General features: G+C 43.7%; 1 protein-coding gene across 1 annotated transcript in view; it reads left to right on the plus strand.

Moving 5' to 3' along the window:
* The window catches only part of eva1aa (eva-1 homolog A, regulator of programmed cell death a), a 60603-nt gene that overhangs the window by 8779 nt on the left and 38659 nt on the right, over window positions 1-13165 (plus strand). Inside the window, exons 2-4 of the mRNA XM_025056952.1 lie at window positions 9684-9907; window positions 11071-11194; window positions 12432-12584. Of these exons, the coding sequence (XP_024912720.1) occupies window positions 9684-9907; window positions 11071-11194; window positions 12432-12584 (501 nt within the window). The remainder of the gene's footprint in view (window positions 1-9683; window positions 9908-11070; window positions 11195-12431; window positions 12585-13165) is intronic.

Below are 13165 nucleotides of genomic sequence, written 5' to 3' on the forward strand. Positions count from 1 at the left end.
TGTAATTCTGACAATCCCCAGAAACACCCAAATCACCTGTTTAGAGGTTGATCTGTGTGGTTTAGGGTAATAACTGTTATCACTAAGGGACGATGGGGCCTAATTCTTGCCCATTTGTTTCCACAGTTATATATTTATATATGTAGAGCGAGAGACTGCAGGTGTGTGTGTGTTTGCACTTGCCTCCTCTTGCATGAAGGGGAAAAAAACTCCGAGGAAAACACAGTAAAATGCCAATAAGATTCTTCAGTGACATCCTGCTGTTGCTTCATACAGTTGTCAGTGATTTGCCCTTTTTTTTTTTCTACTACTCTCTGTTTTGGCAACAATCGTGCTATTTATTAGGATTGCATTCCCACTTGTCATTTTAAACACAGGCTCTTTCAGTAATGAGAAAGTAATGCTTTGCTACGTGAGCTGACGGAGAATCAGATAAGCGTCCTTTCCTGCCGCTGCAGGTACAGCACGACGTACGTCGTCCACAAGTGCTAGGAAAGACCCCGGTGGCGGGCGTTTGCACCGGCAATTATCTCCCTTACGTCCACCCCGCTCCTGTATGTAGTCTACGTCAAGAGTATATTACAACCACCACACAGGCGTAGAATACATGTGGAGACCACAGTTTTCTGCTGTAGCGTCTTGAAGAATGTCAGCCATGCTTTGATGCCACTTCTCCTCCCTCCTGTCCTCTTTTTTTTTCCTTCCTTCTCTTCCTGGCAGCTGATTTATGTCTGAACGTCCGCCTTCCTATTAATTTATCCTCTATGTTTCAATTGCGTTTTCTTTGAGAAAAGGGAAAGATTTCTGAGCACCACCAGAGTTAGACTTTCAAACCATCATTTAATCATCAGCTTGCCCGAGGAAGCTGAGGGCTCTGGGTTCAAATGCACCTCTGCCCCCCCACCTCCCCATATTGTTGTTACAACAGGAGAGCATCCGGTGTAAAACTTGAGCCACAACACTAAGTGGACTACCTCTGTGGCGACCCCTGTTGAACGAAGTGTTTGATGAAGTCACCAGAGGGGACGGAGGGAGGGGAAGGTAGGGACACATGGAGAGATGGGGGAGGTGGGGCAGCTGAACAAGGAAGCATTGTGTAGCCCCCCAACTGTGACTGAGTGACAGCCTGCATCGCAGTAGGCTACAGCGGCCCGCTGCACGCTTAGTCTTTTGATTGGCCTTACTGGCAAACTCAGGGAGAACTTCTTTCTTTTTTTTTTTGGAAAGCCCCTGGGTGGGCTCATTTCTCTTCTTTTTTAAACTCCTCTAAGCCTTAGGCCACCACCGCCACACCCAACGATCATTTCAGTCCAGCCTGAAATGACGCTCGGTTAGTGACATTAAACGTGACACACTGATGTATCTGTCTGGTGTCTGCTCGGCTGTGGTTAGTGATGGCGGTCTGCCCTCCTCCCACGTCTTCCAGGCCGTAAAACTGACCATTAAATTGACAGATACCTCCTCCTCTGCCTCCTTGTCTCCTCTGTCTTTTCTTCTTCTTCTCTCACACACTTTCTCTCCCTGAGTTCCTGTGGGCGTCTGGACATGGAACTAAACAGCAGGGAGGGTGTTCCCGGAACCTCTCTGCTGTCACTCTTTCTGACCTTCACCCCCCACATGGCCGTCCAACGCCCCATCGATAGTAAGAAACGCACAGGACACATGTTTAGAGACTTTGAGTAAAGGCGTCCTCGCCTAGTGCCCTATGACCCCCAGAGGTCATTAGAAGAGGCACGTGCTAACAGAGGTCACGGGAGGGTGTAAATAAGACCACTGTTTGGTTTTCCCTGAGGGAGACTTAGCGGCCAGTGTCCAACCATGAGGCCGTTCACAGTCCAGCAGATGTTCAGTAGCCTCAGGGTGAGCTTATACTGCAGAGCCACAGGTGGATGTCCTTTCAGAGTAAACTGACCAGGGTAAGCTGGAATATAAACCTCAGCCACGACATTGTCAACATTTTGACTGTCAGTCTAAACCTTGTCTTAGGTTTGATTTGAGCTGAGCGACTTCTGAGGATTTATATTCCTTTGTTTACGTTGTTATGTGTTTACGGCGAGCAAAAAGTAGTCGCTGTGTTTCTGTACTGTTTACAGATGTAGAATTTATATGTGAAAAGAGAACATTATTACATATTTATTCCCACTTTTTGGAGGTGTACAGCTCCAGTTGACAGTGCAGTTGTTTTGCTTATAGTCTAACAATAAAAACAATGTGATCAGCCGATGACCAAACCAGGGTTAGCAGCCGTTTGCTGATGCACTGGGGAAAACTCAGGATGTGGAAATCTGAGATGTTGACTACAGGCATGTAGCATAGAGACCTTTATAGCAAGAGGAGGAAGTTTATGTGCTAAATTTGTACTGCTACACACTTGATCACTCCTCACCTCTTTGGCCCGCTCCACTCCCCAGATCGCTGGCCATAAAGTCGTATGAGTTTTCCTAGCTATTAATCTCACTGCTTCATGATGGCTTTCTATTCTAATGTATTACAGATTTATGGATTCATTATAGGGAAATATCCCAGCATTACAACCTTGACACCTCTGTTTCCTCTGACAATGAAACTCCTGTTAAATCTCTGCCCTTTAACAGACCCAGGGGCCATAACTTTAACACCACTGTATAACTCTGCTGGTGCCATGAGACGGGTACGTCGTGGTGCATGCCCATAAATAAGCAGTAATTGTTGTTAATGTAGCGTCTGTTGGATGTTATTGTGAGCGACTGTGGGGCTGGTGTGAGTGTGTTTTAGGTTTGTGGAGGTGTTGGAAAGATAAGCCAGTGGAGGAGGAGAGAAGGAGCAGAGGAGCTGAGTGTTTGTGTTTGTGTCTATGGTTTTAATGGCTTCAGCTGCTCCACTGACACTGACTGTGGGAGAAGAAGAAGGGGGAGGAAAAGTTTGTTCAACCACGTTAAAAAAATATGTAAGATTCAGCTATACTGGTGTTTAACTTTTTAACTTTTTTAATCCTCCACATTATAGAGCTAGAACTGCTACATCCCTTCTGATTGACCCCAAAGTTGTATTTTTCATATTTACTTGCAGAAATTATCATTTTAATTTCTTTATTATCTTTTCATCCATTTCTCATTCATAAAAGTTCATAAAATAATTATCTTGCTCTGGGTTTTTGCCCGGTGTTTAGTGTGGACCCTGGGAATGTGACTGTATCTGTCTTTTGTTCGTGGGTTCACTCTGGCGTACCTGCCGATTTAAGGTGAAACCTGTATCAGTCAAAAAGTCTTCATCACCTGATGACATTGATATCTCCCCGGTATAAAAGCTCACACGGTGATTCACAGACAAACCTGTTTGTGTCTGGTTTCCAGGCTTGGTGTTTTCTTTTGTAACATTGTGTTGTTACTCACTCTACTGACAACAACCAAATCCATTTCTCCAGGCTGTTTTTTTTTCACCTAATCTATTAGGTGTTGTTTGATCAGTCTTTAGAAAAGTCTGATAACAGGGTGTGAGTCACCCATGCTGGGATCATCCTGTGGTGAGGAGATGGGAAAGTCCTGGTCCTGGAGTTCTGTGAAGGGTTTTAGTGTGAAGTCCCTGAGAAAAACCAACGCTGGGGAGGGGCTTCACTCTAGGTGACTACCTCTAAAGTTAAACAAATCTTTGTCATTGAACTGAAATGACAGCTATTTTGATGTGAAATTCTTCTTGCATTGTCCGTGACACATTAATGAATCAGCCGACTGTTTCTGTGGCCCTCCAGGCAATAACTGTGCGTTCTGTTATTTTTAGTTGGTCATTCATCCCTGAAAGTTACACTTTTTAAAGTGCTTACTTTCAAGGAATGTACATTAGTTTCTGCAGAAAGTGAGCTAACAGTATGACCTTCACTTTAGCCTCCACTGACCTGAGTACTCTAAGGGATAATCTCTCCGTGACTTATGTCAAACATAACTGAGGTTTTAACAAAGTAACTCTATGCTTATTCTCTGGACCCATGGAGTGAAAGTCGGCTAATCCAAAACGTGACGTTAGCAGCAACGCTAAGGTATTATATGCAGAGGAATGTGATGTATTTAAGGAATGTGTTTTTTAAGGCAGGTTTTAATAGTTATAGCAGTGACTTGCAATAACACGTATTTAAAGCCGCGACAGTCGATGTCTGTTTTGCAGCATCCGTGAGAACTTTGGCTCTTCTTGCTATGGCCATACACTCCAGGGCACACGTGATGTAGCTGCACCTCATCAATCTGTCCCTTTCTGCTGCTATATCGCACTGGATTCTCTGGGTCTGGAGGGGGAACTGCAGTGTTTTTGACCACAGATGATTTAGTGCCAGCGGTTGTTTTATCTTTATGTCCTGCCATGCCCCAGGCCCTGATGCCGCCTCTGTGGTTTACGGAGAAAAGTAATTACAACAGGGCCTAAAGCCACCGCACTGTGGCCTTTGGACCTCTGCTGCCACATCCTGCAAAAGACGACTTGGCTTATATTAAAAAAAAAAAACTGTCTCCGTCCAAGCAGCTCTTTTTCTTGTCTCCAGAATTCGCCAGCAGAGGATTTGAACTCTCCCTCAGTTAAAATCATCAACCTCTCAACAACTGCTAAGAAGTTTAATCAGTACTTGATTATTTAGCAGACATCTCCTTCAGCCGCTTTCCCTCAGCGTCACTCATCGTGAGCTCTGTTTTTCATCGTCTGCGCCTTTTTCTTCTCCTTCTCCCATCCAGCAGATCAGTGCCAGAGCGCGGCATGGGTTTTCTTTTTTTTTTTTAAGGGAAACCTCTTCCTCTTCCCAGTAATCACCACTTCAGGGGGGATTTCTTCCAAAGCAGCAACTGTGCAGCCGTTCAGCTTTGAACATTTGATGGTTTCATGGCTATAATTAGCCTAAAATAACAGCAATAAAATCTTAAAGCTGTAAATGCTTAAATTCCTAATGTACTAAGATGAAAGATGCTGCCTTTGATTCTGCTGCTTTTAAGGACCTCCCGGTTCTTAACGTCTGCATTTTGAATTATCCTTATCTTTATTGCACATCCATCACAGAAACTAATCTGTTGACCATTTCTATAACTTGCTGCATAAGTCTTCAGCTGCCCCTCATTTCTTTTCATTTTTACCCTGAAAGTCACAGCTTTTTACAATAGGCTCAAGGACGGAGCTGGAAATCATCAACTACAAGCAAACAACAAATAAACAACAACTGCTGGATAATTATAAAAGTCTCCAGTTGTAAAATATATTTTTCCTACTTTTCACAGACATGTCCACATCACTGTATAAACATCAACTCTGTGGCATTTACAGTAGAATCCTCAACCTAACCCTAACCCTAATACTTTGCAATAGTATACGCTGTCGCCTGCAGGCTCGAAAAAGCACCATAAAACCGAGTTGAAGGCTGAAGCAGCTGAAAAGGAGGCAACGTTTGGCCCTGCAATAGTAAAAGACACCAGAAGTACTCCAACCTGCAGTGCATTGTTCATTCTCCAGATCCAGCCAATCACAGTAGGCGGCATCTTTCAAAAGCAGGGGAAAGCCCTGAGAGTGAGTAACAGACAGGGTATCCACCTGAACTGCCTCTGGAGTCAAACTGCCTTTTCTCTCCGTCTCTCCTGCCTCCTCCCACCTGCGCTCGGCTCATGACAGAAATACCTGCCGCAGACCAGACACTGAACAGCTCAGCTCAGAGGAGCATTAAACCGACAACTGTGGCTGCAGAACAACTTTCCAAAAGGTGAAATATGAAGCGAGTGTTTACAGGGACAGTCAGGGTTCCTTTCCCCATGTCCTCTGCAGGGGGTGCTATAAATGCAAGGTTTAAATCTACGGTTGATAAGTTCAGTGCCTTTGTTATTCTAAAACCAACTAATGGGTTGGAAATACTCTGTGACCTGCAGCTTCTTCCTTCTTTAAAAGGTATTTTTCTCTCTCTCATGTTGACACAACACAGCGTCCCATCACTAATCTCCTGACCCTCTCTGTCACTGAGGTCATCACATGACCACCAATGAAGAGCTAATAATGACCAGGTCCTCTGACTATGACCTTTACCACTTCCACTGCAACCCTAAATGTGGACGTTTTCGGCCGACTGGCAGCTTAAGTCGTGTCATGTGAGAAAAAATTCCGTCCATTTTGGACGATGCGTTAAAAGGCAGGTGCAGTGGCCTGTTCCCCAACAACACCCTCTGCCTGGTGCGCCTGTGAGAGATTGAATGGATCCAGTTCAGGCCGGAACTGACCTGTTTGTACACGACTGGAGCCTTTAATGGCCAAATAAACAAACCATTAGACGTAATAGTGCAGGGCTTTTGTCAAGAGGGTGAAGAGCAGCGAGCTAGTTAAGGAAAGATTCCGACCCGACATGAAAAGGAACGCCGTGGAAAAGAGACGCCTGGGTGTTCTCCCAGCATTGTTCAGCCTTCTGCCTCTGAGGGACACCTGTCATTGGCTCAGCGGTTTACACAGGTGCCCTAAGCCCAGTCTGATTCGCTGGCCTTTAAAAAAAAAAGACTTCAGTCAACAGGTAGCGTAAAGGGAACAATAGTGACGATCCTGAAGAAGAAGAGAGAAAGGGATTGAGAGGGAGAGAGAGAGGGAGAGTGGGAGGAGGGTGGGATGGTGAAGAAGAGAAATAGATTCTTTAGAAATCACCTGAGGGTTTGTGTGAGATAATCTGTTTGCTTTTTTTACCCACAGTCTGACTTTGTAGGGTGGGAGGAAGGTAGATCGGCGTGTTTGTGGTGCTTAAGGATCCGTTTCCTTTTTTAAAAAAAACCCTCTCCTGATCGAGCCCTTTCCCAATCCAATCCCCTTTCTCCAGTCCACAGCCTCGGTTATTTCCACAGTAGACTGAGTCTTGGTGTAATGTGCACGGCTGCACAAACTCCCGGTCTCTCATGGCGATGGCTCTCTGCCAAGAATCAGCTCTAATGAAGCGATACTGTTGCATCAACACCACACACCCTAGCTCCGAGAGCCAGGCACCAAGGATTTTAGATGCATGAGTGTCTGTGTTTGTGTGTGTGTGTGTATGTGTGTGTGTGAGTGTGTGGTCCTGCTGCCAGGGAATTGCCATGTTCTCCCACTCCCTAGAATGTATGTGGAAAAAAAAAGATCTGTGTACGGTCGTGAATTAAAAATAGCCCCACTTTTTAGGAGGGCTCGGGGGGGCTGTACTTGTCCTTAGTCTGTTACTACAACAAGCACAGAAACTTAGCTAAAAGCGTATTAAACTAGTTACATTTTTGCAAATAGAAAAGTCAAGGGTTAAACACAAAATTTAGCTAATAGCTGGTTGTTAAAAAAAGTTTACAAAAATAAGTATGGGTTAATATTGGAAAAAGTGTCTTTAAAATGCATTGAAACAAATGGTTAGCTGCAAAAATATCTTAGGAATGAAGTCACGTGTCTCATAAAATCAGCCCCAGTACCGTGATTGGCCACTGAGCCGGATTTTGGACATACCTGCTGTAACATGAAGGCATTGTTATTGGAGTATATTTAACATTCCTTAGTGTTTAATTAGTGCCAAGATAATAATAATGCCTAAACCCAGTTAAAATTGGATTGAATGTCCACCTGTTCTCTACCACCCACCTGCAGGTGTGAACCTGTTACTGCAGGCTGTGTTGGTCTCGTAACCATCTCTATTTCCAGAGATCCTGACCTTTTAACAAACTGGGAATGTCTCCTGTTTCTCTTCCGCCTTTTCAACTGTGGCCATGGTGATAAGGCCACAATGTGTGTGTGTGTGTGTGTGTATCCTTTGATGTACGTTCATGTGTGCTAATGTGAGTTAAAGGACACTGCTTTGGTGTCATTTCCTCTCTTCTTACACACACACACACACTGACCAAATAAAGGTAATTGAATGACAGCCCGTCCACTTTGTGAGAGTGCGTGTGAGCGTGGGTTTGTGTTGACTCTTGGTAAACATGTTTGCTGAGCACTGAGCTCCAGCTTCAGTTGAACCATGTCTACGGGGTTTGAACATCAGGCACAACAACAGTGAGATAATCCTATTTTTGGGGGTAATTACTTCAATAATTCAAATGGTAAAGGCTTTTGTTTCTCCACTGCTGCAGCGACCATTCTCTCTCTCTTTCCCCCTACCTCTCTCTCTCTCTTTTATCTGTATTTCCCTTCTTACACGGGCAGGAATGTTAATGGCAGCATTGTGACGGTTTCATTCCTCCAGAGCGACTGACAGGCCGGACTGGCAGCTCTCAAAGACTCTGAATGGAGAAGTGGAGTTCTCTCACAGATGTCAGTCTTTCTAAGGAAGAACAGAAGCTTTTATTTTAGCTGCTTGCACTTTGCAAGGTTAATAGGAAGTTCCCTTATGGCTCAGTCCAGTGTTTCATACAATGTTCTTATTCATAGTTAATGATACCAGCTGCTGCAGTGATGGTTTGAAAAGGACACGACCATCTGGTTGCAGAACCTGACTTGAAATGTGATCTGATCTGAAGTGGAACTGTGCAAAGTTGACATCATGAACTGAATTTAGCCATTTTGACCAAAAACACATCAGGGAATGTCTACTAATGTTTCAACGCTGGCTTAGAAGTAGTTTTTTTTCTCCCCCATAGACTGAGGCCTTTCTGGTCAACTGCCAGGGCCATTTTTGAAATGTCTTGGAATAAATGCCTTATGGGTGAAAGTAGACATGGTTACTGGCAGGGAGAAGGATTCAAGAGAATTCACTGACACCCACTGACAGTCCAGCCCGCTGCCAGAACCACATTACTTTCAGAGTTAGTATCTTATTTTAAGGGATGAATGTGGATTAAAGGAGGCTTCCCTCAAACCACGGCCTGGATGTTCTTTATTGTTGGTCCCAAGTCTGGATAAATGGGAAAGATTGGATCGTGTCAGGAGGGACATCTGTTGTAAGAGGCTGTGTTCAGATTACCAGGCGGAGGTGACTCATATCTGATTTTTGTGAGGTTGTGAAAACAAAGAAATCCGATCTGCTCATCTGTTTTTTTAAATTAGACCTGAGTCAGTTTCATAACAGGTCCTGGATCAGTTTTGATGCAACATAAATTTGAGGCAAATTCAAATAATTCCAAGACTGTAATTTAAAAAACTTTAAAAGACGTTTTCAAATAATGTCCCATGTTGTAATTTAAAAAACTTTTAACTGTAATTTAAAAGACGTTTTCAAATAATGTCCCTGTTCTTATTGACTAACCCTGTAGAAAGCAGCTCACGGTGGTTCTTTATTTCCCTGTGCTATTTTCTTACGCTGTAAAATGATGGATGTGTGTGAAAATTGAGAATTGAACCATGTATTGAGTTCTTTTGTACATCTGCCTGGAACCATCAGCTCAGGTCGGTACTGATGTACGACATCCTTGTATATGAATTCCAATAATGTCAGGCTTTGGCAGGTATTTTTTATTATTATTATTTATTATTAAGTATAAGTATTAAGTATATATTCTACAGCTGTGACTGCAGGGCAGACAATATCGTCTACATAAGCTGAGGGTTTACTCTCTGTGTTGTTGAAACAGTCTCAGCCTGAGGGGGCGCCTTTTTATCTAAGCAGTTATCTGTCAAGGCTTGCTGCCACTATTACCCTGGAAAGAGTCCATGGAAACACTGCATTATGCAAGAAGACAAAGTCAAGAAGACGAGATTGAAAAGCCTTTGACAGCCGGGGTGTTCACTGACGGCTGCCTCACTCCCACCTTGTCTCACAGGGTATCTGTCCAAGGTCTTGAGGAACTACACAGAGCAGGCCTGTGAGGGAGACTTCCTGTCTGTCCACTGTCCACCACGCACAACCATCACCGTCCAGTCGGCCTTCTACGGGAGGAGGGGCCTCTCGGACCCCCTGCGGTGCCCTCAGAGCCACCAGGCCCTCCTGAGCCACCAGTACGCCCGTGAGGATGATCGATACTGTTCTGTGTCCACCGCACTACAGGTACAGTGAACAACTCTGTTCATTGAGTGTGCACATTTTTTACTACTTTACAGAGTTAGTACAGACAGTCACAAAACCTTGAAGCCAAACTCAATATATGTAGCTGCAACAACTACGCCTGAGCCAAACCTTCAGCTAACAGCCTAGACATGTAGCCATTTGTAAAACCAAGCTGAGAAATCTACAGGATGTTAGCATAGAAAAAAGATTAAGAGGAAAAAAAAAGTTAACCAAAAAAAAGGTTCATTAAAAGAAATATTCAAAACTAACCAATACATGTTTACTACAAGCCGTCACCAGTGAGACCCAGATACCATGTGTCCCAGGTCTGGATCTGTCCTTTTGCCTCTCATTGTCACACATTCTTGGTTGGAGCTGTAAATTATCTCCCCAGTAAGTGTCCTCTAAAATTGTCAAATTGGCCAAGGGTTAAATATGGGGTGAACCACTGATTATGTAACGCATTGTGTGAAGGTTTTCCGGCAAATTACACACTGTTAAGAAGAATCAGGCTTGTATGTTCCCATCGCACAAAGCAATTTCGTGGGGTCGCTGCACTAACATACCCTCATAAACTGGCATGTGGTCAAAGTGGAAGCCCCGCAAACACGCTGTGGTCGGAATTTAGCAAAACAAAAAAGGCCAGAATTTACTTAACACACACTGATCCACATACATAAATAAACGAAATATTACCAACCAGCAGTGACCAAGACACCAAGAAGCTAAAGTGGTCCTCTGCACTCGTGGCTGCAGGCCCCCATGATCTGCTGTAACTATTACATTTGTTTTATTATCAAATGAGGTAAATGTTCCTGAACGGAGCTCAGTCATGTGAGACACCTTCCACGGAGTGTGTGATTGTAGGACAGGGGAATGTGGTGTGTTGGAATGTGTTCACCTGGGACACACGGAGCTACGAGAGCATGAAACTGGAGAAGCAGCAGGATGCCAGGAAATGAGTGGAATGGATTCTCCTTCTCCTGTTTCCCTTTTTTCCCACTCTGACCTGCTCCTCTCCTCCACAGTCCCATGGGTGTCAGCACACTTTTGAAGTGGTTTTAAGTTTGCCCGTTGCTGCTGTCACCATTGTCGACTCATTGTTCTTCACCTAAAAGTTTTTTTTGTTTTTCCCTGCTCGCTGTCATCTTTTCCTTCTTTAGAAAATGCTGGACGAGTGCCAGGACAGAAGGAGCTGTCACGTCCTTGTCAACAGCCGCGTGTTTGGGACGGACCAGTGTCCTGGCAGCAGTAAATACCTCATTGTCTGGTACAAATGCAGACCTAGTAAGTCCTTTACCGCCTTGTTTTCCTGACAACAACACATTTGTCTGCTGTATTTCCCAGGTCTCACTCACAGAATACGGTCTCCAGGGACTTCCTGGAAAAGTAAAGAACAGTCATTTATTTTATTTATTTTTTGTTTTTGTTTTTTTTCAATATATGAAATTATTTGCAGTTTAACAAAGACAGTAAGTCCAGTAAGAGTGGTTCTTGTGTTTGACAATGGTTCCCAAACACTGGGCCACGGATTAATATTGGAACATGTGTCATATGGTGCCACGAGAAAAATAACACAATATTTATGTTTTATTAAAGTATTATCTATGATTATTAGAGAGTAAAAATTGTCTTTCATGAAACTGGTCCATGGTTGGTGACTTAAGATCTATGACTTAAGAAGGTACTAGGTTGTACTAGTTTGTACTAGGTTGTACTAGGTAGTACTAGGTTGTTGATTTTGTTTGGGTTTACCATGGAAACAGTCCACAAGATACAAGATCGTGGATTTGAGCTATAGTTAAACCACAAGTTTTAGTTTCTTTAATTTACAGGGTACTGCCGTGTTGAAGGTGTTTCATCGAGTTGTGCAGCAGGTCACAGTAGAGTGACACCCCCGTCCCGTCCCGTCCCCTCCCCACCTCCCACCCCAGTCTACCTCCTGCTCCTTCTTTTTCTTTCTCCATCGGACCTTGAGGCCAATCAGCAGCTCTTTGTTCAGCGTCACCTCAGCAGTGACTTCTCCGTGGGAAAAGAAATGGTCGCATGGGGTTAGTTAGTGATGAGTAGTGGCCAGGTGGCGCTACCTTTCTGAGAAGAAGAAGAAGAAAAAAAGTTAAGGGGAACAGAAGAAAATCTGTCACTTAAATTTATAACAAAGCAGCAATCTGAGACTCTGCTCCGTCTGCGTTCCTGTTCCTGTTCCACTCTCTCCGTGGATGAGGGAACTGTTGTGGGAAGTGTTGTGACTGCTGCAGCTCCTCAGTCGGCCAGTGAAGCCATTATTGCTGTCACAGGTCACTGTGGATGTATGTGTGTCAGGAATGTGTCTGCATGGCTCTACATGTCCACTGAGCAGCACACTGACTCTGAGTCTGCTTCTTTACACAGACCTGCTGGAAAAAACAACACCGTTTTCAGAGGGATTCCAAAAATACTTTAACTTATCATCTTTAAGGGACCATAAACATATCACTCACTACTTACGTCTCTAACTTTTCATCCTCTCTGCCTCTCCTTCCAGACGAGTATAAGAGTAAGGTGGTGTGCGAGGAGGAGAGGATGAGGCTGAGCTGCAAACGTGGGATGCAGATCGCCATTTACTCCGCCATGTTTGGTCGAACTCAGCAGGGAACTCTGGAGTGTCCGCTGTATCACCGCAGGGCTCCGTCAGTAGGTGAGAGGACTTTTCACCTTCAGAACTTCAGTGCTGGTTCAGGGACACTGTGTCTTTGTTACATGTTCCAGGAAAGATCACACAATTCCATAAGACATGGAAGGACAAAAATAAACTTGTAATATGGCAACATGAAATTACTTCATTAGTTAGCCAGTTTAACATAGCATCATTTCTTTAGTCACCAAATTAAATATTTGCTTCAGTGTTTGCTTAGAAAAGCGACATTTGTCGACATTTATAAAATAACTAACTAACTTATTAAAACATTAAACCATTCAAAACAATTATCTCCAACAGTAACAGTTAGCTTAAAATAAATTAACAAAAACCCCTGCAATATCCTGACCAGAATGAAAAGAAAAGTTTAGTTCAGATCATTATGTTTTAAGATTTATTTTTTTGCCTGTCCTTAGTGTAAGCTGATATTTTTTTTGAAAACATTACAATTTATTTTTACCACCATTTAGCATTTCTCTATTTTGTTCTCAGCAGTGAGAAACAATAAACCTCCACACTCTCTTTCTCTCTCTCTCTCTCTTTCTCTCTCTCTCTCTCTCTCTCTACCTCTATCACACACA

Source organism: Cynoglossus semilaevis, chromosome 7, assembly GCF_000523025.1.
Source record: "Cynoglossus semilaevis isolate Cse_v1.0 chromosome 7, Cse_v1.0, whole genome shotgun sequence".
In the NCBI taxonomy this organism is placed as follows: domain Eukaryota; kingdom Metazoa; phylum Chordata; class Actinopteri; order Pleuronectiformes; family Cynoglossidae; genus Cynoglossus; species Cynoglossus semilaevis.